The sequence below is a fragment of the Tauraco erythrolophus genome, chromosome 11, assembly GCF_009769465.1.
Source record: "Tauraco erythrolophus isolate bTauEry1 chromosome 11, bTauEry1.pri, whole genome shotgun sequence".
NCBI lineage: Eukaryota > Metazoa > Chordata > Aves > Musophagiformes > Musophagidae > Tauraco > Tauraco erythrolophus.
Window position 1 is genome coordinate 23,958,724 of NC_141475.1, and position 25,937 is coordinate 23,984,660.

Consider the following 25,937-nt stretch of genomic DNA (forward strand, 5'->3'; position numbering starts at 1 on the left):
CTGTATATAAACTTAATTCTGAACTCGCCATCACCAAATCATTAAATAGTGTGGTATTGTGTCCGTTTCTCTCTTGAGTAAATTAGAATGAGATGATTACTGGAATCAGAATTAAAGCTGCTTTTGAGTTATATGCAAAACAGCGACACACACTGCATGAGAGGGATGTCCTTGTCTCTGGCTCAGGAACAGTCCTCCGCTTTCCCATAGAGAATGAATAGGATACTCTCGCTATCCATATGCACAAGAGAAACATTTATTTACTGCCACTTAATCACAAAATGATCAATTCACATCTAATTAGTAACAAAGGCCTGATTCTTACAGCAGTGCCAGCGGCGTTTTTCAATGCAGTTACAGCTTACTGACTTTGATGAACGCTGGCATCAGGAGAAGGCATCACCTCCTTTCCAGTGATGTTTTCTGTTTGGTCTATTTTTAACGCTGTTTTTTCCGATTAGCCTTCTGCTTACCCTGAATAATCAACTCTGGCACAAAGTTGTCAACTGACTAGTTCAGGTTTGTAAAGTTCATAGAAAAAGAGCCAGAACATGGAGGTTTTTTTAATTACTAATTTTAGCTGATTTTATTGCCAGACTACTATTGCCAATCCCAGCATCTGAGGTGCAGGCATGTCCAGATGCCACCAAATTCCAAAACACCTGCGAAGAGGGGCTGATCCTAACTAACTCCTTTGAAGTCAATGGAAACTTTGCTAGTGTGTGTCCAGTTTTCCAGAGTGACAATTTGCTGAACTGATCTTTTTTACTCTGCTGTTAAAGAACAAAGATTGTTCTCTGTAGTTCTTTGGCATTTTAAGCTAAAACAAGGCATTATAACTATAATTCAAGGAACTACGCCAGTACTGAGAAAGAATTTGTGTTTTCTATATAACATGTAACACCAGTCACATCACAAACAACTTAATCCAAATTGAGAGGCAAAAAGGTGGAATAACAGAAATATTATCTTTAACTATTGACTGTTCTCTTTTCCAGAGTCTGTCAGTCAGGAAAAACCCCAAAACTCAGAACTGAAGTGGAAGAGCAAGAAGTTGGGTAGGACTGGCATATATTAAGCAGCATAACCTTCTCCTCATCAAAGTAGGTCAGAATACAGCAGCACCTAATTCCAGTGAAGAAACAAGTGCATTTGTGTTTTATCTAAAGCTCTTCTAAGGAGGCGACAGAAAATTTTTAAACTATCTATGAGAAAGGACAGCTCAATCAGAGCCCAGGAACAGTACTGCATCTATTCTCATCAAGATACAGTAAAATAAATGCCCTGTAGAAACAGAAGGAACTAGTTGAGCTACTGTTAAGGTGCTCTCAAATCTGAATCACCCCAGAAAGAGACAACCTGTCACCCACCGTGTGGGAGGGTGAAGTTGCTGCTGGAGCCTTTCTCTTAGCAGGAGGCACAGCTGGAGCAGAGGTGCCCATCCTGGAGGAACACACCATCATGCCTGGGATACAGCTGGATGTGCTTGCCCAACCACCTCCACCACTCCCCACGTCTCCCGTGCCCGATGCCAGTTTTGTCTCTATAGTCTGAGGCTGCAGTGTTTGCACAACGACTTTCCAGGATCTGCACGTTGCTTCTGTGCTAGGAGGGCTCTCCATGGCTCCCTCGCACACTACCCTTCCCTACAAAGGGACTCAACTTCTCAAGGCACACTGCCATTTTAGGGTGTTGTTCTAACTTCATCATCAGATAAATTTCTTGTTCTCCACTCATGCAAAGCCCGCTCTGCTTTGCAGCCACAATTTAATTTCCTTCTGATCGCTGATTTTCCCGTGTTTATATTTTATTCTGTGCCCTGTAGCTAATGAATGTTGCTCTAGCTGAGATCTGGCAGAGAATTCGCTGTTGCCTGGCAAGAGCTCTCCTCTTCCCTGATGTATTTATTTCTCGATTTCACCGGGACACAGTGTGGCATTGTAACAAAGTCGGTGCTTTTGCTTACGTGGAGTTTACACAACCGAGTGCGAGGGTACAGGGCACTGCAAGTGAATTCCCTTTTGTACTTGGGTGCCATAACTCCAGTAGCCAACTACACCCCACGTCGGAGGCACAGCTTGCAACAGCACATGAAAAAGCACGTGGAACAGCTTGCTGAGCTCGTCGTCACAGGCAGATGAGGCTCCTGCACACGCAGGCACACCCAGCCTGCCTCTTCAGACTTTTTCTTTAATAAGCCTTAATAGCAAGTTTTAATTCAGCAAGTTTTAATTTCTGTCTCACATCAGAGGAAAAAAAAAATTCAGAGAAGCTACACCTGTGGCATTAACCATCTCACAACTGGACAACTACGTTTCAGTCAGGAGTCATGTCAAACCACTGGAGATGTACCAAATTAATTTGTGCTGGGCCATTATTCTTTCATCTTTGCTGGCTAGCTATCAACCGGGATCTCAGATTTCGAGACTGAGAAAACAAGGTAATCAACACAGATAGACTAAGAGAATCAGGATGCCTTCATTTTTTCCCATTGCTACATGAGCTAGCCTAAACCAAACTGCTTTTGCCCTGTGAAAAACAGCATAACAATTCTTTCTGAAGACAAGAGTCTAGGTATATACTCAGTATTAAAGGGTTTAAAGGATACGAACATTTTGGAATTGCCTTACATCTATCCAAAATTATGACTAGGCTCCATGTTGACAAAATTAACATCAAAAGTATTTGCACTGTACTAATGGTCTGTTGTCGGTATTTCTTCTGACAAGACCTTCTGTTGCTTCCCTTCCCTTAGCAGGCTGGAAACATTCACATTTCCACAGCTTCACTGCTTGGTGCTGTGACGTCCTCATGGCTCTAAGTTACTGGAAGCCTTGAAAGACATCACAACTGCAAGGTCAGGGTGTCAGAGAAGGTGCAATGGGATCATCTTGGCCCATCCTTTTAGAGAAATGTCTTTTTAATCTCCTTTCCCAGACCCTGCCCTCCATTTTTCCTTTCTTCACTGACAACCCTTCCTCTTCCATTATGCAGACAGGGGCAGCAAGCCATTCTGAAATTATTGTTTCATTTTAGGTACAGTGGGTTTCTCATCATATAGACCCACTTGCTGTGACACTGCATACAATAAGTGTTTGCACAGTGAGTGGTTCCAAACATCCAACATGTCACTGAATGATCTGGATGTTACTAGTGAAAGGAAGAAAAACGATTCATAACAGAATATTCCCTTTAAAACATTATTTTTAGACTACTAAAAACCTCAAGAGAAGTTTCTCAGACTACAACTAAACATTCCTTCACACTCTTCATTTCCTGATTTATCTCTTTTTTACTTTATGTGTTGCCCAATCCTTTTCTGTCACCCGATACATATTTTTTCCTTCAAAGATGATCCTCACTGACTCATGCTTTCTGCAGAAATACGGTTTGCACGATGGAAAGGAGGCAGAATGGAATCAGGGGATGGAGGAAGGACTCCCAGCCAGAACCCACCTCCAGCAAATACTCCGTATCTCTTGCTTTTGGCACTCTCTGTGACAGCACGCTGCTCACTAACGATGTAAGATATTTGGGACAGAGAACTTATTTCCTTTTGCATCTGGAAGGGGACTAATTGCCATGATGTAAAGCACACTGTTATTTTGACCCTGTAGAAGGGGCTGCAAGATGACGCCTCTTCTCCTTTGAGGCAGGAACAGTGTTTTATTCTGCACTCTGACAGCATCCAGAAGAAGAGATCATGAACAGACCTCTAAGATACATCACAAGTAATTAAATAATAAGCAATGCTAATTAAGAAATTAAGTACATCAATTGAGTGATAAAAAGTCACATTTCAAGAGCACAGAAGTAGAACATTGTCTCTGCATAAAATACACTGAATGAAAAGTTTTCCTCCCACTGCCCCTTTCACCTTTCCAACTCTACCTAATGCCATCACGATTTCATTTTCCTACTTCTACTTTCTCACAAAAATTATTTTTCTTTACTCAGCAAGTCCTTGTAAAGTCTGAGCGCCATTTATTTATGTATTTATTTCAACTAGTTACTACTTACCTCATCCCACTCCAGAAGGTAGCTGGTGATTTTTGAACCATTATCAATGGGTGCCTAAGAACAAAAATAAACAGAAGGTGATTTTGGGAATAAGGGAAAACTACTTCCCCCTCCAGGCAAATGACTACAGTTTAAAGTGAAATCGAAGCCTGGGGTTCGCGCACAGCTTGGCAACCTCTTAACGAATACCAAGAAGCTGAACGTAATGAAACACACACATTTTAAAAGTCAAGTCAGTGCACAGGGAGGGATTTGTCAGAGTACAGCAAGTTCAAGCCTCTTACTGAAAAATGACTGTCTCAACTTTCAGTTATTTTCAACAGTTATGCTCGCTGTCAGAAAACTATTTTTCTCTGTTTTCTTGCCTGATCCAAGCATTACCTACCTTCCATTGTAAGGTTAAGGAGCTTTTGGTCCTGTGCGAGGGTTTGGGTGGGAAGGGACACTCTGGTGCTGAGCTGTGAGTGGTGAAGCTTACTGGCTCTGAGCAGGATCCCTTTACTGAGTTGCACATTGCATATACCCTGGAAATGGACATATTCAAATGCATTAAATATTTGCTGACAGCTACAAGATGAGACAGCACTGCCTCAGCCACAATAGTTGGCTACCAAAGCAGCCACAGTATCATCCACTAATGACAGATTTCTCACAGACCAGTGGCTATCATTATTCTACTTCACTTGATACAAGTATGCAAAAAAATTCACAGCAGAAGAGGAATATTACAGTGTTTTCTGCAAATTCTCCCATACACCACTGAGTTATCATCATCTTTTCTTTCCACCACTATTTCCTTGGCTATTGCCAGACTTTCACATGCTGTGCTCAAATCCTCTTCAAAATACAACAGAAAGTACGAACTCATGAGAAAAAGGTATAAACTTTAATGCCTGGTTTATACTTCAAGTGTACCATGTTGAGTGGTGGTAACTACTGGTCTCCTTCCATGGGTATGAGCTTCTCCTACATAGCCCAGGTGTCAACACTTTGTGGACTTCCATGAATTAGAACCAACACAGCTCAGGAACATTGCCCTGATAAATTAAAAAAACCCCAACATTCAAAGTATATTTGATTTGAGGCAAATCCTCTATGTATCAGCAGAGAGGGGGATACACAATACCAAGCAATGTGGGAAAGCAAATACAATATAGTTAAGCACTTCCTCACAAGGTGCTTTTCTCTGAAAAATTAATGTTATTTTTTCCCTTCATCCACTCAGCAAAAGAAAAGTGCAAATTGGAAGTCTTCTACTCAAAAAAACATTCAAACCATGACCAGACTATGACCTCTGAGCTGGCTGTAGCTATTGTGTATTTGAATGCAGAGTTTAAGAAAGGCAATTTCTAAATTTGTTTTCAGTAGATAAGAGTAATTTATGTACAATGGCCACCTACATAGAATCAAACCTTTCAGGGGGAGGTTCACAAGAACTGCTATAGTGCTGCTTCACCCATCACCTGTTAGCAGTCAGGAGTGAAAACAAATGCAATTAATTAATTGAACCTGCATCTGGCAAATGGTATGTGCGTGTGCCAGAAATCAGCATAGCTAAGCATCACACACACACCCCCCCATCGGGGAATACAACCATGCGAAAATGAGCTCAACGAGCATCTTCTGAAAATCACTGAAATGCTGAGCACAGTCATCTCTGAAGCTACCAAAATACTACTACTTGAAGAAACACTGGAGGTGGCTTCAGAGCAAACCAGGCTGTCCTGGGTGCCCAGGGCCCCGTGGGGCAGCAGCAAGGGCAAGCAGCTTCTCTGAGTAGAGACAAAGCCCTGAGAGATGCTGCCAAGGTCAAGGAGACCCAAGGCGGTCTGCTGAGTAACTGCTGGCCACATAAATTTACCTAACAGATTTCTTCCTTCACAGTCGTTAATACATAACGCGGTCTCAGTGAAGAGAAAGAAACTGCCATGGGAAGCAAACGGCCGCCCCTTTCGGTGCCGGTTCCCTCCACTGCAAACGCACGCTGCTGCTTTTTAAGTCTGACTTTTGTATTTGGCAGTCACTTCTTTTTAAACAAGAATTATTGCTAACTGCTCACAAACAATTTATAATTTGGCAAACCTGCAGGAAGGCGGCAGGACCTGTAGGTAGGGAGAAAGAAGTCGGCCAGGGCACGGGGCAAATACCCCCAACACCCCCAAAAACGGCATGAGACCTCAGTGCCACGCTGCACGCAGCGACCGCTGTGCTGACTGAAGCTGGCTTTAAAAGTGATGCTCAATTGCTTACAGCAGGAAGCTCAGCAGTGTTTTACAACCTTCTCCTCCTCACTACCATCCATTTGCTGCTAGGGCTGGGACTACTGCCCACCCTCAGAGCCTGGGCCTCTTACTTATTTACAAGAAGTTACTTCTGGTGCTGTGCTTCTACTTGAAAAGTTCATTTTAGGGCTCCACTAGCAAATACCCTTTAAAAAAAAAAAAGAAACTATAACATCAGAGCAAGACAGCCACATTTTGGTGTTGGGTCTTTATTAGAGCTCAGAAGCAAAGTGTTTGTTCTTTAAAGTTTTACAAACGGTAGCAGCCTTGACATGAACAAGCATGCCAAACTTAGCCCTTGTCTGGAAAAACAGAAGGAAACAATACACAGGAATGAAAGGATTCTTTTTAAAAGGATATTGAGCATAAGTGAACAGGATGTGAATTTGAAGCCTTGGTTCATAAGGAAAGTCTTTATAAAAATGCAACATGAGCAGATAGCAGCACAGTGTTAAAAACATCAGGGAGCAAAACTGAGAACGTGTTAATAGTTAATAAACGTGTCAAACACATTTTTAGAATTAAGGAGAAATACGCTACAAAAATACCAAGGCAGGTCAGTGTGAATTATTTTTTTTTTTAAAATAAATGCTGAAATTACTACGATCTGATGGATCTGTAATCAGCAGATCTACTTCACAAAGCAAGGAGCATTTATGAAGAAACTATGCTAGATAACTTTCAGTGCTAGCACACCTATGTTACAAGAACTGAAGAAATGCCAGTTGCTTAAGTCAAATTTTTAAGAAGCTTGAGGTATCCGATGTTCATACACAAGCACTTCCAGGCCTGTTATACACACAGACAGAAATATAGATATGCAGATGCCTTTTTTCCTCTTATTATAGCAATGGCAGAAAATGTATTGTTCAAAAAGCACTCTCATAACGTAAAGTCTGAGATAAAAATCTATCAGAAAATATTTAGAAGCCACTGAAAAAAAACCTACAGAGGTGACCATGAAATTCTGGAGCTACACTGTATAGTTAGATAAAAAACTTTCACATTCATTCTCATGTAATTGAAGAGTTTGCATTTAAGTGACATTCATAGTCACACTGACTCACCTGACATGATAATCTGTTGCTGGCCTGAGGTCTTTCAGGTTATATTCTAATTCTTCTCCGCTGCAGGAAAAAAAGCCAAAAAAACCCCCAAAAATCAATAAATTGGGAAAAGCAGTATTGCACTTAGCACAGTAAATGATCTTCCAGTGACCAGTGACTCCCTCATATTATGATTTGAAAGAAGAAAAAAACATCCCACCACAAAAAAACTGTAGTAAACAATGTATCGACTTATCAACACACTTCATGTTTCTTGAAAACTTTATAAAGCTCCGTATACATAACAGAAAATTAGTTATGATCCCATTTTATACAGTAAACTGTCTATATGGGTTTATTTCAGTACTATCCTTACATTTTGTTGATATTTGCATAAAGCTCATTGTGTTTTTCAACCCTCCCTGAGTTGAAAGAAGCAAAAGGGATACATTACTTTTGTACTTTCCACACATTCACTATTTCAAAATACTTTATAAAAAGTGACAGTCACTAAACTTCAGAGGAAAAAGTACAGCTTCTCACACAACCATTTCACTTATTTGCTTTCTCTTCCAGAACCACCCTGTCAGTGAGGATCACAAGGAGACGTTTAATTAATGCCCTAACAGCTCGATCCAGATCTCTTTCAATACTGAGAAAAGTAAAAGCACAGAGTTTCAGACATTTTAGGAAAAAACCAGCATATAATCCATTTATTTCAAATGTAGGCAACACAGGGCCATTTTTTTTCTTCTGGTTTGTTTGCTGGTAAATGAACACTGGGTTCAGTCATGTGTTGCCCATTCTGTGAAGATTAAGGTACAGGTCACTGCTTAATAAGTAACAGCCCCCTCATAGAAGAGCTTGGCTTATTCACGATTTTATTAAAATATGGGAAACGAGAAAATTCTTGGTTTAGCATAAAGAAATATTTCATAGATAGTAGGACAAATACAGGTAGACATCTCAAAATCAAGAGAACAAAATCAACCGGAAAGCACACGCCTGCTGGGCTGCCAGAAAGCCACCAAAAAAACTTCTTCTTTTCATATAGCTTGATGCTCTGCAAATTCCGTTTTTTTTTTTTTCCCTCTGAAATGAGCACACCTCCTTGCAAAGACAATGTATTCAACATATTGCAGACTTTCTTTTGCCTATAGCAATAATGATCACTGCTGCTCGTGATGGACCATACCACATTAAGCTAATGGCTGTACTCTGGCCAGCAGCAGGAGACAGATTACTACCAGCAGCTTTAAAACAGATGCACAACATTTCATAACCAGGAGAAAATGTGCAGCCAGCACACCAGCAAGCACAAGAAGTACTAGAAAGTCTCCTTCCCATTTTAAGAGCTCAGCAGCACACATTAACCTATAGAGATGCTCACACTGGCTCACAAACAGCTAGTATAAACACCAGACAAAAAAAAAAATAAAATCATCATGCAGCGTTTCCCTGGTTCATATGTTCTTTTTATATTACCCAAGACGGGTCATGCAGACCCACCTTTAGCATACCAGGAGGAATACCCTAATTCACAGGACATTTTAAGAAAGGAGACAGTTTGGTCTCAAGAGGCAACTCCATAAATGCTGTACCACCTGGACTCTATTTAATGAGATTTGGGAAGGATTAGCTGTTTCACAACAGCCAAGGTCTCATCTCAACATTTTCTATCCTCAACGTCATTAGTAGGGGGAAAAGAAAGGCATAACGCCATATGTACTTGATCACAGAATGAGCTCAGAGGATCGCTGGAAGGAGAGACAGAGAAATCCCTCAGAATTTTTACTGGAGACTGCTGAGAGCCAAGTATTTGGGTTTTTCTGGGGAGCCTGTATAGCCTCCTCTGCTCATGGAAGATGCTACAAAGCAGTAAGCCTTCAACTTTTGTTCATTAGCTCAAAAAGCAAGCTTTACTGATCTTAATTCTGCACATCCACACCAATTTAGCCCATTAGGAAGGCAGCTATCCTGCCTGCACAGTATACACAAGAAGTTTCGACGTTTAGCGTAAGAGAAAAAGTAACCTTTTCAGTGGCCATGGGAGAGACAGCATCATATGCACAACCTGCCATGTGCCGGGGAGGTGGGAAGGCAAAGGCAATTAGGGACCTTGTGACATCCACCCGACCAGCTCATCATGAGCTCCTCCAGCAAAGGAGCAATTACAGGGTGTTCAAACATGCCTTTTTTCTGCGACTGATGGACACATCAAAATACACTCTGAAAAGATCAGATAATTTATTCCTACCAAAAACACAATTTAAGAGCAACACAAGTGTAAAAATGATGCTGTTACCTGTAAATTATCTTGTATTTTCCATCTCTCCCTTTATCTGATAAGGCAACCTCATAGGTACAGGTGTAAGGCAAACCGTTGTTGTGTCTATCTGCATTTAGAAGGCCGGTGGGAGGTGACCAGGAAAGTAAAACTGTTCTTGCTTGAATATTTGTAACCTACAAAAGAAACAGCAGTTACTCCAAATTCCAAGAAAAACATTATCCTCTGAGTGTTTGCTTTTTGTTTGCATCTTCGCAATCAGTTTCTTGTAAAAAGGAAATTTCAGAGCTAGAGGTGAAAAGTAAAGAGTCAGAAACGGTCATCGACAACACAAATGAAAATACAGATTCACGGCATAAACTAATCTCTAGCAGATGAGGAACACAGAGGTGGGTTGTCACTGTCTGAGCATCCAGCAAGGATGCCTCGCACCCTTCTGGAAGTACCTGCTGCCATGGCCATTGCTGGAGGACAAGTGAATTAAGTGGAACAAAGACTTTATGCTATAGATAGGTTTGTATGCAATTATTTTTCTAAAGCTTTTGTTAGGGAGATTCTCTAACGAAACTCTGATGGCTTTTTCAGTCATCCTGATCCTTCTTGTAATTCGAAACTGCAATAATTCAACTGCAAATATGCCAAAAGCCTCAATTCAATCTGCAAAGTTACACTGACTCAAAAGTACCAGGGAGAATCATAACAGAAGAGCAACCGGCCAATTAAAAATTACATCACAAATCAATCACTTTGTGCCCTGAAAGACTGCATGTATGATCCACAGCCACCCCTGCGCACAGCTCTACAGCCACCCCTCAATGGCAGATGGGTGAGGATTCTCTTTTAATAAAACATGGAAAAAACACCTCAAATTCCTGCACCAAACCAACTTTATCACTCCACCAGGGCAGCTGTATTCTTCTGGAAACGCAGGTCCAAATAACCTCTGGACTGACTGAGTTCACAGAATGACATTGCCCTTCTCACCAGGAGAGCCCACTGGCACCGTGCCGGAGGCATCGTACACCAGCTTCCCAGAGAACAGCCTTGTGTTATCAAGGCAAGAAAGAAGAAAAAGTAAAAAAATAAAATCCTCTCCGCCACCATCTCAAGAGAAAAGAAATAAAAAACAATGATTGCATTAGCTATCTTGGAAAAACAGCACCATCTTCATGCATGCCTTCGGAAAAAAGCCCAGGGAAGCCTCAAAGCCTCCATAGCCTCAAGCTCTCTGCCACAAACTCTCTGCTTTTCATAATGAAAATCATTATGGTTTTATTTCTTCATTGTAGTGAAAATGTAAAAAGAATACTTTTTTAGCTGGCCTCCACGAGGAGGAATCAAAGCACGAGGTTTTATATTCTTTGTTAATTTCTCTTATGCATCAAATTTCACCGCTTCGATCATTTTAACAGAATTTTCCAGCACACAGAGCAAAACGCCGTCATTTTAGAAGGTGTAAGATGAATGAGGCAGGTGCCTAGCTACACATTTCCTACACTTTTATTGAGACAACTGAAAGACCTTACCCATAAATGATTTGGTAATGAAATATTAGCAATCAGCTTTCAGGGACTGCTTGTTTACAAATCTGGCTTCTGGATATCTTTATATAATGGACAATATTTAATACATTGCGGGTGAAAACACGTTGCTTCCAGTTGAAGAGCACTGCAACTGTTGTGTGTGACACCCATCTATCAAGCAGATTCTTTCTGAGCAAGTCATAAATCTGTTTTTAACAGACTGACAAGTAGGTGACACCACAAAATGTCTCATTTCAACTTAAACACCGTGCTCTCAAATGTTCAAGATTTTGATTTATAGCAGCACACTTAAGTCTTGCCAAAAAGAAAACCTCTGTTTGACCTAATGTGAAAAAAGAGTTGTAAGACAAGAAGTTTTAAGTACTATCAACTTTTTTTTTGTAAAAAATATTAACATACAAATTCTTTTATGAATTTTCATGGGATTTCTTGCTCTAGCCACATTTTTCTGATACTATGAAATCACTGTTTGCTTCAAAAACTTGGACCAATGAACACTGATACTGGATTGGATAGCCTATAAGATTCCTGAATGCTTCAGATGAGACAGATAAGTTAAATTTTTGAGAGAGATATATATACACACATGTATGTGAATGAAATTGTGACAAAGATATTTAGAGCTAAAAGCCTGTAATTTAAATAATATTTTGATCAGAAAACTGTATAGTAAGATCCAAATAGGTTTTTTTCAAAAAAACCCATACATTACTACTATGCCAGCTCAGCCCAACAACACACAGTTTCTTTTATTACGGAAATATGCTTGCATAATTGTTTTTCATAAATTCAGACAGACTTGGAGCTGGAGGCATGATATCCTGCCAATGTTCTATCGAAATGTTTTTCTCTATGACTACTCACAAGGACACACGTATATATCCTGCATATGGCAAAAACTCTGGCCTTTCATGAACTTCAGCAATCTGTAAAAAGTTAGGTCTTTCATAGTTTCTTAAAATAAGAGCAAGTATTTTAGGGACTGACTGCTAGAAAATGTTAGACTATCATTCCGAAGTCAGTGTGCAGACATCTCCATGCAGAGGACAAAAGTCCAAAGCCAGTTTCTAAGCTGCTCCAGTTACACCATTAGCTTTTTACTGGTAGAGCGTTCCGAGTGGCTGCTGGCCTGCCTTGGTGCTGTTGTGTGCACAGAAACGGCTGCTGGAGGTTTAAAAATAAACACCAGAAATCATTAAATAGAATTCTTAGCTGCACTGAGTACACACAGCAAGTGCAGTAAAGCAAGTGAGGGGTCACTGCCTGAAAGATAAAGTCAGAAAAGGCAAATCCATCTACTCCCTGGGTACAGAAAGCAGAACAGGACTGTGCACGTCAGCGCGAGCACTGGGAACGGGTTTATTTGTACGGGTTGAGATAAACTTATCTGCTGCTCACTAGCAGGCTCGATATTGTATCACGTTTACCAGCCAAAGGTGTATCTCTTCAATATCTGATTTAATGGCCAAAGCCACCACTTTAACTTCACTGAGGAACTCCCACCTGGAGCAGGAAGCACCAGCTTTGCTGTGAAAAAGGGTAAGTTAAATAAATGGCTTTATGACATGCTGAGAGTAACAAGGAGATACTCGAAAACCAGCTTATGAGCTTTAACTCCAACTTTGCTTGCTTCTCCTGGGAAAACATGCACCTTCCAAAAAGACACTGAGGAGCAGAACAGACACGGAGCAGCCCGTTCCACGCTGTAAGGAGCAGCACAGCTCACATCCCCACGGTGGGCCTAATGCCACTACTGAACTTGCAGATTTACATACTTAGTTGTAAGTAAAAAACAGGTTATTGTTCATTAACACTGCTCTATCTCCATCTCAACAAAACATAAGCAGCCAGAGCAGCTCCTCACAGGCTGGGCAGGTAAATCTCTGTGCTGCTTTCCCGTTACCCCAGTCTGGCTCATCTATCCCCAAAAATCCCTGTGCTTGCTTTGAACAGGACTGGCTCGACCTTTCAGCCGAGACTTAACAAAAGATTCCCCCACAAGGAGTTTCATATGTCTGGTAAAAAGCACAGTTAATTAGTTTCTGAAAACTTCTCGGTTTCCACAGTAAATGCCGGCTTTTTACGCTATCAAAACTCAACGGTGTAAATAATTATTTTATAAAAGCCCCTGGGAAAGAATCCCAACTCCTGCACTACTTTAATAAGGTTACAAGACTGATGAATATCGGTCCCTTCTGCCTTTCAGGTAACGGACAATGTTTCTGTACAACTTTCATTATCTTCCAAATTCCGGGTTCGCATTCACAGGCGCCGTGTGGCTCGGGGCTGCATTGTGCGTGTGAGAACCGCGCTGCGAGCAACATCCAGTCGCTCCCTCGAGGGCACCGTCTGAAAGGCTCCGAGGTCAAACGAATTCACGGTTATTACCGGGTCGAGATTTCGCTTTTCAACTGCGGCTCTAATCCTGCAATTTTAGGCAAAAATCCCGATGATTAAATATGAGTTTTGCTGCAGAGCAAGTCAGCAGGAGCAGGCTGCCTTTTGCAAAGTCAAACGAATGCTCGAGCTCCGGCTCCGTGGCGTGTCCCCGCGGGAGCTGACGTCCCCCCGAGCCGCCCGGCAGATGCAGCGGCGCTGCCCCCCACCGAGACTCGAGTCGCTCTTCCCTCACTGAGGTGTTGGCTTTAGAGAACGCTCACTTTGTCTGCGATAACATGGATTAAAAATACATTTCTGTTTAAATAAAAGCATGGGGGAGGAAAAAAAAAGGAAAAGCAAAACGCTGCTTTTAAAATTTTTGCTGTCAAAGGGATAAAACTACGATTAAATTCACCGTTTCGTCACGAGTCTCAAACAAGTAACAACATCTATTATCAAAAATGGATTTTAAAATCCATTTTTAATTTAAAAAGCGTGTATGTTTTGTACTCGGAAGAGCGAGACAGACTTTGTCACGGACAAGTACCCGGACAAGCCAGATTAGAGACAGCTCCAAGGGATACCCCGGCTACGGAGTCTCCTGCAGGAGTTGCTCAGAGGGCTAAACCCTTCAGATGGCTCCGGATGGTGGAGAGTGCTGCTGGCTTGGGCACATCAAAGCCATGTCCTGCAGACACAGCATCACTCCGCTTGCCACTGACTTACTGCTCTGTCCCCTTCCGTTTTAATTGGGCCATTTCTTTCGACACAATTCTTTTTCTACAGGTTGTTTTGGTTTTCATTCATGTCTGCATAAGGCTCACCAAGAACCATGGCCCAGCTGACTATTTATGCATAACATGATGTATTTCTATTAGATATAATGTTGACTACGCACACATAATCATTCATAGCAATTAATGATTTGGGAGACTCCTACGAGTTTAATTACTCACAAATGTCAAAGTTACAGAGAGAATAATAGATCATCCCCAGTATCTTCTCACTAAATGTCATTAATACTGAACTAGAACTTGTCATGTTGTAGATTTATTTTTTTTTTAAAGATTCCTGGTTTTGAAACGATTCAAGGAACATTATTTTTGTCTATAGGTAGTTTTTTTGCTCCCCTCTGCTTTAAGTGCTCTGGTTACCATAAATCTAATTGTACAGAGCTCAGAATCCTGCAAACTGTTCAAACACTTTCTCTCCTTACCTCTATAGATAAAAGTATGAAATAACACATTTTTCATGTCAGCCTCTCCAGATCTTTGTAAAAGGCACCTGGGCTGTGGCATTTTACCAGATAAGCAACGTTCATGTAGTCCTCAATACAAAAATGTTGACTCACTGTGTACTATAAACTGGCTTAATTTTGCAGTAGTTGCCCTTTCTTCCCTTCTGATCTCCCAGAAACTCTTCTCTCAAGTTTTCAGCTTAGTATTGTCACTTTTTCTACATGAAATAAAGCAAATTTCCTCCTTGCAAAGCGAAACTCAGGCTGTAGCCCTCTGGTATTCACCATCTCTGTGGGTCTGGCTTAGATTCTGGCTGGCTTTGAATCTGCTCCTGTAGATGCTGTGACAGCAAGATCCAACACCTACTGATTGAGCGATTTAACACCGAACACCTTTAGTATTTATTCAGAACAAAAGCATCTAAGAGAATAGATCCTAAAAATAAAACTCAGCCTGTGCTCACGCTTGCCTCTCTCTGAACTCTGCCACTTCTGCATCCAAGGATAGCCACCCCTTTGTGCTCCCACTGTGGAATTCCTTTTTATCAGCCTCAACAGCTACTATTGAACTCAGCCTTTAGATGAGCTTTTCAACTGCCTTTTTTTCATTTTATTTTATTTACTTACTTGTTTACTAGCTTTCCAGCTGGACAGATAAAGTCCTAAGCCCTGACAAAGCAAAGGAGATAAAACTCCCAAAGCACAGCTGTCTCCCTCTGCCTTGGGACTGCTTCTTCCAGGGCTTGTTTGGACTGTTCATTTACATCCACAATACCTTTCCGGTTTCCATTTAACACACCAAACGAGAAAACCATCACATTCAAAGGGCTTGCAATCAGATTTATTATTAACCTTACCTGACTGTGGTCACACCCAGCATGGTGATTCAATTTCCATTACAATTCACATGCTTTTATGGCTCAGACAAACTTCAAATATAGAAATTGCCATTGAATAATAGAATTAGCTTAATTTAATCATGATTACAGAGATAATGTAATATCATGACAAATAAAATTAAACCCAGGGGAGAGTGGGTAGGAGCAATGTAAATCACTGCAGTGCACTGGGTTCCCCATCGCAGTATGAACACTGGGAGTTGTCCTCTGGAAACAGGCGACTGGTGCAATTCCTGCAGTGGGCAGAGTCTACAAAATCCATGAGCACAAAAGAGGCTTCAAATTTATATTCAGGCAAAATGAGCCAGATATATAGAGCAGCAACAATTTATTAAGGAATAAATTCAGAGATGCTCCCCTGTGAAATCACCAGTATGTTGCGACGCAATCTGCTTATCGGTTTTGCTATTTTGTATGCGTGTGAGTGTGTGAATTTGGGATCACATACCTGTGGTTTCTCCATTCCAGAAAGAATGTCTTGAACCCTTTTTGCTTCTGAATCAAATTCTGTAAAATAGAGAACATGGGAATAGGAAGAAAAATAAATGACCAAAATTAAACAAAGTCAGCTATGTCAATAATTCTTCAGGAATTTGTAAGTAGGAGAGACACACACACGTTACCTGTACACAAGCACTGGCTCTTTTGTTCTTGTGAATTTGAGGTATGCAGTTACGTGGATTAATGTTAAAAAAAAATAAAACAGAAAAAGGAAGGAATGAAACTTCCAGTAATTGTAGATATTCGGAAAGGTCAGACTATTCGTAGAGGTGTCCTCCACAAACAACGTTATTAATTGGAATTTGCTTTCACAGAGCAAAACCATCCTATTTCCAAAGCTCGGCCGATGGAAGAGGTCCAGGGGTTTCTACAGCTCAATTACCACTGAACCTAATCCTGGTTTGTTAACCAAACACATCCTTACTCCATCCACTGTAGAGCTGGGCTAGCCACTGGTGCGCCAGAGCACTGGGCTACCGGAGAGATGAGCATCCTTGCCCTGCACAGGGAAAGCCCAGCCGAGCTGTGCAGGGTGCCCGCCCCAAGCCCTGGCACCCACCCTACAGCTACCAGTCCTCAAAAGCTGCTGTCACATTATGCTCAAAGCTCTTTTCACGGCCACCTTTCAACCACGGAGGTAAGGAGGTCATGCCAGGCTAATTCAGACGCCCACCTCGCAGGAACTCGTCCCCCTTCCCGAGCCGTGCACCTGGTACGGCGGCTCTTGCAGAGGCTACGCAGTGTTATCACGGGGCAGGGTGTGAAATACTTCTCCTAAATCAGACGGATTAATTGAGTGCTGAAGGTGCTGCAGAGGCCATCATCTAAGCCTTTCCCCCAACTCTATCCCCCTCAAAAAAAAAGTCTGGAGGTAAAACATCAGCTTAGAGTAATGAGGTGACACAAAGGAGCTTTATTCCTTTTGGATCGCAGCATAGAGAGGCCTCACTTTCCACTACAGTACTCTCTAATGGAAAACTAGGAACATATTTTTTCTGGTTTTGTTTTTTATTTTTTTTCCCCTTTTTAAAAAATGTTAATGTAAAAAGTTCACTAGTCAAAGCAGAAGAATACATCACACCTAACGCAAATGAGCAGGACCTCCTTATAAAAAAGCAGAGACTTGGCATAGGAAGCCAAAAATATTAATAAAGAAAAACTGGTAAGATCAGATCAACAGCTTTCACAAATGATTCCCCCAAAGCCTGACCTACTTCTTGTAGCCCAAGAATGTGTCTTGATTTTTGTCTGTGACCTGCTTTAAAAAAAGTACATCTTCTTTTTAAAAATTCCATGTGCTTGGCTGCCAGAGAATGGAACTGGCTGAATGCTGATGGCAGCACTCCAGTGTAAATGCCCATCTCTCCCTACAAGAATGCACCTTGGAGCAGAGTGGGAAATGACAGATCTCCTGCTCCACACATTCCTGGATTCCTTTTAGTCTCAGCCACTTGGAAAAGAAAGGAGTAGTAATAATTCAGGAGAAGGGGAGGATAGCATGAGTGTTTTCTTCCATAGTAGATAACCCTCAGAGTGTACTATAAAGTGTATAAACTGGCAGGGTTTAGCCAGCATAAGACAATACAGACTTGAAAACTACATGGATGGATTAAAATGGCTTAGGATAAGGTTGAGATGCTGATCCAAGTGAAAGTATCATGAAAGTCTGGGGTGTTTCAGAATTCAGGGTTCCCTACAGCATCAGTACAGAAGCAGGACTGTGCCACAGAAGCCTGGATCCAGATCTGGAAACTGCAGAGGTCCCGTAGGCTTATCTCGAAGGCATGCTAATCAGAAGCAGCTTCTGCAGCTACAGAGGGTAACAAAAACGCTGCTACTATTTTATTGAAAGTTTATGGTTATTATGTCACCCCTAATTACAACCCCCAGAAGCTAAGCGTGAATCATTCTCAACCTTAAATCCCAAACATGTGGACTGAATTTTCTTTGCTCTCTGCGCTTTCTAGCAAGGATGCTATCTGTGTCACACTGAGCAGGAGAGGAAAACAAACCCTGAAGCCCAAAGAAATCTCACTTCCCTCTCCCGTGAAAAACGATCGCTTTGTACAGTAACTAAGTCCTCTGACCCTTGCAGGTCAGGGCTGAAGGTTCAAACTGCTCCAAATACAGGAACTGGCTTTAAGACCTAAGGGAGCTGGGTATACCCAGCAAATAAATAATAAAAAACCCCAAGTACTTCAGTCACACTTCTCCATGAAGTGTCCTACTAAGGAAATTTTTTAATATGAGCTTCCCAAGCACGTACCTTGTTCACAAGGAGAAGGCTGCGAGCACCAGATACACTGAAGCTTTGCGTTACTAAGGATATGTGGATATTTATGCCACCAAGCGTTTATACAGATAAGCTGGAGATGGAAGAACAGAAGTCTTCTTCAAAGATTTTGGGGACAGGGAGAGAGGGAACGGGACATACACAGACCCAAAGTGACAAAGTGCGTGCAAAAAAAATTAATAATATAATTTAAAGTTGATGAATAATATACATATGGATGGGTGCTGCATCACGTCTTCTAAAGAGTAAGATGTATGAGATGATGCACATATGCTGACCAACTGTGCCAGGCATCCCCCATGCTGAACCTCCCGAGCGTTCACAGGTGAGACTGGGCAGGTACAAGGGATCACTTGCACACACGGAACATACACACCACGTGTACAGAGCCGATGTGTCCCGTGTCGCTCATGTGCTAACGCCATGAATCATTTTACAAGAAGAACAGCAAAGAAAGAAAAGTCTGTAGTAAGAAGCGCCCTTTCATCACAAGCTTGGAAATCATGGTAACATATGGAAAGGACAGCGTGTGCCTTAGAGCCCCACACTGAATTTAAATTAAAAAAAACCAACTCACAAATAATAGAGCAAATCTAAAATTAAAGACAGAAAGCAATAAATATGCATGAGTGACATCTATAACAACTTCAGAGGATAGCTCAGGTTGGAAGGGGACCTCAGGAGACGTCATCAAGCCCAGCCTCTGAAAGCTAGGGAAAAAACACAGTGCAAACCGCCCCATGGAAAAACTTGTTAATAAAACTGAAGCCAGCCTTTTTGGGAGAGAGAAAGCAGCTCATAGAATTGTCATCATCTTATAGTATTTCAAAAACTTAGTTTCCTATTTCAAGAGCTGTAAAAAATTCCCAGGTTTCTATGGATGGTTGATCTCCTTTCAGTAATAAACTTAATTATTCACAGTCTCGTTAGCTAGACTAAGCTAAGGAGAACGAGACCTATCCCGAATCCTGCCCTCGGTAGGCTGTTGGTCATACCTGCCAACCTCTCTCATAACACATTAAGCATCAAGCTCAACATCTTTCTGCCAAGCCAACAAAGAGCTGAAATCCTTCTGAAATAGAAAATGATGGAGAGGGAAAAAAAAAAAAACAAAAACAAACACCAACTTGTACGCTCTACACTGATAACACAGAACTGGTAAAAAGCCTTTTTTCCTAGTTCACTATTATTGTTACGCATCAGCCACTGAGGACTTGTCTACTACATCAGCTCACCGGAGCATTTAGGGACGAGGAGCATAAGCATCTCCCAGACATCACAGGTGCAGTGGTGGAAAGGTGAAGAAGAACAGGGGAAGCCTTGATGTAAAACAGGAGACCTAAAATTCAGAAAAATTACCTGTAACTCCTCAGGGAAAAGTGGTGGGTGGCTGAGCATGACTCACCTACTTAGCACTAACTGTTCTGGAACAACAGACAGCTGATTTGGTTTTGAATCTTTCTCCCTCTCTCTCCCTCTGCTAATTGAGCACTAGAGTGTGACACAAACACCTAAAAGCTCTGTACACCGATCCCCGACATCGACAGCAGGGCGCGCAGAGACCCACAGCCGACACGCGCTGCCTTCCTCCTTTGCCATCGGGAACAGAAGTTCAGTCACGTCAAGGAAGAGCCCAACTAACACTTCAGGTCACTGTCCTGTTATAACTTTTCCTCTCAACATCTGTTCCCCACATCTGCCAGGGCAAAACTCTTCCTCCTAGGAGGAAGCTGGGGGTGGGGATGAATTCCTGGTGAATGCTCAGTGGGGTCCTCTGAGGGACAGTACAAGAATCTGAGTTATCCTGTAGATCTCAGTGTCAAAGGGATATTATAGCCATCCCAAGCTACAGCATTAAGTTCTCATTCCCAGGCTGCGGGTTACTCGGATCCAACGTTTAGACTAACCTCTCGTAGCAGAGAAGCCAGCTGTAAGACCTGGACCACAGCTCAGTTTGTATTTTGGTCATCTCTTTTTTCTTCCCCAGAGTTTTGGGTCATAACCAAAACTCCGCAGATACAAACATGAGTAAATGCCCCTAAAAATCAGATACTTTCCCAGCAGCTGTTTGGTGCTAACAGGGTTTCCATGTTAAGTCTTGCTGAACTAAAGCCTTTTATTATATGCTTCTGTTAGTCTGCGTTCCTTTCTGCACGTACAGTACAAATATAATTTTCAGAACTTTCCAACCATACTTTTGAACACCAAGCACAGCTTTAAAAAACAGGAAAAAAACCCAAACTTGTCATTTTAAGGTAAGTTTGAAGTTTCCATGAATAGTTTTCATGTTTGCCTGAACAGCAGCTGTGTATTTAAATGGTTTGCAATAGCTAAAAGCTCTAAACTAATTAAAATTTTCCCATTGCAAATACACATTTTAGGTTTGTTCTGCATTCTTTCCTTTGCAGAGAGGAAAAGGTCCAGCTCAAGACTTAGCTTCTGGCCACAGAAAGTATTTACTGTTTCAACAGCCTTTCCATTCCAAAGGAATGACATCAGCATTAGCACTTTGCAAACTTTTTGTCTAATTCTCAAGCCAAGCTCCATGCTCGCAGATATGCCAGTCATAACACAACATGCTTTCTCAGAATTTGTTCCAGATTTATTGGGGCTGTGACCGGCTTTAATACTAGGAAAGATCTATTATCAGTCACGTACAGCACAACCTGTGACCCGCCAGAAAAAGACCTGCTCCTCAAAACACAGCCCAGTCCCTTTGTGAGCTGCCTGCCGGTGTCAAGGCTTAAGACACAAAGAAAAGCATACACAGACTTTTTCATTTCAGACAATTGTAGAAATATACATTAAAAAGCTCCTTACACAAGAACAAACCTTCAACTGCAGATGTCACGCCACAGCTGTGTCACAGAAACCAGGACCGGAGGGGATGTGACATGGTCACTGAGTTCATCCTCCTACACTGAAACACGATCATTTATACCTAAACCATTCCTCAGAGACATCTGTCTAGCCTATTTTCTAAAAAATAAATGAAAATTAAATAAATAACCTCCCACCTCCTGATCATGGCAATCTCAAAACTTCCTCGGGCAGGCAACCTACCACAGTGTCTGACTCTCCTCATCATCAGGAAGATTATCTCCTCAGCTTTCCCTGCTGCACCTCTAATCCTACACACCCACCACAGGTGTGTTGTTCATCACCACTTTCTTTGTTGCAACCTTTCACATACTTGAATGCATTTTTTTCCTTCTTTAAACAAAGCAAGCTCGTTTCTTCCATACCCGTATTTACCAGATCACAGATCCCACTTACCGCTGTCCTCTGGAACGTATTTTATATTTGTCTCCATCCTTCTGAAGATATGGTACCAGAGGCCCTAGTAGCACCAAGGAAGAAGCAACATACCCATTTGCACAGCTTGCTTTGAGGTTTCTTCTTCTCTTTGTCTACAACAAGAGCAACTTGATTCTTGGTTTTTGTCTTCTACTAAACCTCTCAGAACTACTGTGCAGAACTATCACACATGGAAAAAAAAAAGCAGGTTTGAGACAGACTGGCTAAAATGTAATAATTTGCTCTTGTGTTGATCGAAGTGTTTTTCTTTCAAGGCCATTTTAGTTCTCCTGTCCTGTCTTCCTTCCCTCCTCCTTAACCCACTAAGCACTCTCAACCCTATCAGAGCCCGATATGGAATGCATCATTTAATATGTATCAATCCTTATTCAACCCTTCAAGTCCTTAATGAAAATATTGAATAAAATCAGACCTAGGACAGATTCCTGCCTAATCCAGTTTGGTGATCTTTCCAGTTTGTTGGGGAGGAAGACCGGCGCAAGGCAGGGTGAGGGACAAACTGCAGGGCCATGTGCTGGCTAACAGATGTGGAGGCACCGAGAAGAGCAAATCCAGTGTCAAACTGAACACACGATGCTTCACCCAGCTCTTCTCAGCATCACTTCTGCAATGGGCAAAATGAGGAGCCCTTTAGGCAAAAACCCACAAAACTTCATGAAAGAAATACTTATATCCAAAACAGTCAATTACACCATGCTAAAATGTACACCGAGGGACATTATTAATTAAGCTTACAAATACCTGGATGAGATTTCTAAATATTTGAAATTTCTGCTAATTACATGAAAGCTATTAAAACCACTAGCGATAAAACACAACAGCAGCTGCCATGTCCAAGGTAGAGAGATCGACACTATCCAACCTCAAGAAAAGATCCAATCATTGAAACATCTTCTAATTCTTAAAAAATTGCTGTGCATGAGCATCTCACATAGGTTTTCCATTTCTAAGAGCCTTCCCACTGCTGCTATCTTAATCCTCCTGCTAAAATGCCTTACTTGATGTCTATGAGCTTATCTTTCAGTATTTGACCTTTAAGACCAAATCACATGGGGGGGGGGGGGGGGGGGCAGAATCAAGCCACTCCCTAAATAACTGAAGGCAAACAAAATAAAAACTCTGCAGAAACCCCAGAAACTTAAATTTTCAGATCTCAAATAAGAAAAAAATATAAATCTCTATCCATGCTGACTCAACGGGACACGGGACATAGAGCAAACAATCACAGAATCACAGAATGTCAGGGATTAGAAGGGACCTCAAAGGATCATGTAAGTCCAATCCCCCTGCCAGAGGAGGACCACCTAGATCAGATCACACAAGAACGCATCCAGGCGGGTTTTGAACATCTCCAGAGAAGGAGGAACAACAACTGAACTGTTTGTCCCAACAACACTGTGATTTAGGCATGAATTTAACCACGTGTTCCAGAGATTTCCTGGCCATAGTCCACATCTATTAACCTGCTACTTTCACCTTGGCTGCTTCAGTATCCTACTGTCAACGGGGCAGGATACTCCAAAATACCTGGAGTGCAAATTCACACCATATGGTTTGCCTTTCTGCTTCAAGCCACCCTTCTTTAACAAAAGATACCCACAATCACATGGGTGAGCATCAGAAGTTTTCACACCGAGCTGATGTGGAAGCACTCAGATGTACGTCATGAAGTCACTTCTGCTAAAACATGTTTTAAAACAAACGTAAACACATTCACCCTCCCTGTCCCCCAATATTGCTTTGATGTATGTTTTTCATTGGGATGGAGCAAGGAGAATAAGATGAGTAGTAACCTACAGGGGAAACAAAATGCTGGATGCAAGGGACAAACGGAGTGTAAGTGACATGTCGGGTTTGTTTTTCTCTGCTTCTTTGCTGCTACTGCTGGAAGACAGCAATAACAACTCCTACTTTATTGGCTAAAGATCTGAGTGAATTCCTACTGTGAACACACAGTTGGTCCATTAGAAGGCAGAAAAGGGCTTTCTTAGTAAAACACAGCACCCCCCCCCATCTCTATCACATACATTTTACATCTTAAGAGAGCGCTTTGTACATCTCACAAAGAAGATAACGGAGGCGATGCCCTGCGGATGGCTGCAGCTGGCTGGTTTTGAAGGAACACCAAATTAAACAATGACATAACCCACAGGAACAGAGAAAGCTCAAGCTGAATCTGCTGGAACAACAAACCACTTACAGGACCTCTTCTTGGAGAGCTCTCGTTTGTACTTTTGACTTGCTTTAGCTTATTTTCTGGGACAAAATAATTTTTTTTCCTTTTCAGCAGCTTCCCCTTTGCTATTCTACAACAGCAGCCAGCTCACTACATGGGTTTGAGAAGGCAGCAAAAGCTTTGCAGATAAACAAGAACTGACTAGCTATCGTGAGACCCCACCTGCAGTACTGTTCTGGGGATCCCAACATCAGAAGGACATGGAGCTGCTGGAGTGGGTCCAGAGGAGGCCACAATGATGATGTGAGGGCTGGAGCACCTCTGCTATGAAGACAGGCTGAGAGAGTTGGGGCTGTTCAGCCTGGAGAAGAGAAGGCTCCAAGGAGACCTTCTAGCAGCCTTCCAGTACCTAAAGGGGCTACAAGAAAGCTGGAGAGGGACATCTGACAAGGGTGTGTCATGACAGGACACGGGGTAGTGGCTTTAAACTGAAAGAGGGGAGATTTAGGTTAGAGATAAGGGAGAAATTTTTTACATTGAGGGCAGTGAGGCACTGGAACAGGTTGTCTAGAGAAGTTGTGGCTGCCCCATCCCTGGAAGTGTTCAAGGCCAGGTTAGATGAGGCTTTGAGCAACCTGGTGTAGTGGAGGATGTCCCTGCCCATGGCAGGGGGGTTGGAACTAGATGAACTTTAAGGTCCCTTCCAACCCAAACCATTCTATGACTAGCAGGCTGCCATTGACAGTGGCCATCCCTCTGTCTTTTTGTCAAGTACACTTTTAAAAATGGCACAGCTGATTCATACACAAGTAGCTAACCAAGAATAACTATTTAAAATTCTGTTGATATTTATTAGTGTAATTTCAAAGCACTCAGAATAAGTTGTGTCAGCATAGGCAAAAACTCCTGTGTGAGCAGACAGACAAGCACCCACGTGTGCAAGACTGGTGGAGATACACTATGTGGTAACACCTCCTCATTCCAGCAAACCCTCATATGTGACAGCTATTAGTATGGCTGAATCTTTGTCGCTAAAAATCCAAATCTTGAGCCGTTCCAGCTTGATCTGAAGTGCGACCTTCTCGCCCCAGAGATACCGCACGTCACCTTTTTGGCCAGGTGGGACACAAAGTGCTGCTCCATGGGCTGCACGCTCAGTTTGCATCAGAAGGAGCAGCAGCTCAGTGCCGTTGGCCAGATAATACACAGACTTTGAAAATAAGTTTTTCTTCTCTGCTCTTTTCCCTTCTATATGAGCATTAGATATTACTACCCTGTAGCCAACTGAAGTTCACCAAGTATGATACTATGAGACTGAAGTAAATGGTTAGGAAAAAAAGCCCCAAAGATACACAATCAATCCTTTCCTATTAAGGAATTAAAAAATTTTAATCATTGTCCCTTCCTGCACCTTGCTTAAGGCGCGGGAAGGTGTCTAAGGACTGCTGACAGAACTGTCATAATGTAATTGAAATTATTTATGTTTCTTTGTTTTAAACAAGCATTACCCTCTCTACTTTCTTGACTTCCTTCTCCATTGTTTTGGATTTGGCTGGATTTATAGGAGCTGCATATATTTGATCCATCTTTGCAAAACATTTTTCTACCTATTCTTTTAGAAGCTTGTAAGCAGTCTAACTGCTGTTGCCATTAACGCCTTTTATTTCTAACAACAAGATTTTTTTTTGATTTGACAAGGAGCCTGAAAGGCCCTCTTAAAGCTTTCCAGGAGCTCCCGACTCCCCAATTTCCAGGTAAAAATCTGTTATTTCATTCCCGCTACAAACTTTGCCTACAAATGCTAACCTTTCCCAAGATACAATGAAGTTCTTCAAACCTCTCACCATCTTCTGCGACAGTTGGGATGCGTGGCATCGCCTTACACTTAATTTCTTCCATTTATTGGTGTACTGCTTCCTGCTTTCCCCATCTCGGTTCTCCTCATTCCTTGTCGC

The 25,937-nt window shown here is 41.9% G+C and overlaps 1 protein-coding gene across 1 annotated transcript in view; it reads right to left on the bottom strand.

Annotated features, from left to right (window-relative positions):
* Positions 1 to 25,937, bottom strand: part of FNDC3B (fibronectin type III domain containing 3B) — a 159,261-nt gene that overhangs the window by 53,530 nt on the left and 79,794 nt on the right. Inside the window, exons 6-10 of the mRNA XM_009989966.2 lie at positions 16,143 to 16,201; positions 9,654 to 9,811; positions 7,370 to 7,429; positions 4,406 to 4,544; positions 4,021 to 4,074 (exon numbers count right to left, since the gene is read on the bottom strand). Coding sequence (XP_009988268.2) covers positions 4,021 to 4,074; positions 4,406 to 4,544; positions 7,370 to 7,429; positions 9,654 to 9,811; positions 16,143 to 16,201 — 470 coding nt within the window. The remainder of the gene's footprint in view (positions 1 to 4,020; positions 4,075 to 4,405; positions 4,545 to 7,369; positions 7,430 to 9,653; positions 9,812 to 16,142; positions 16,202 to 25,937) is intronic.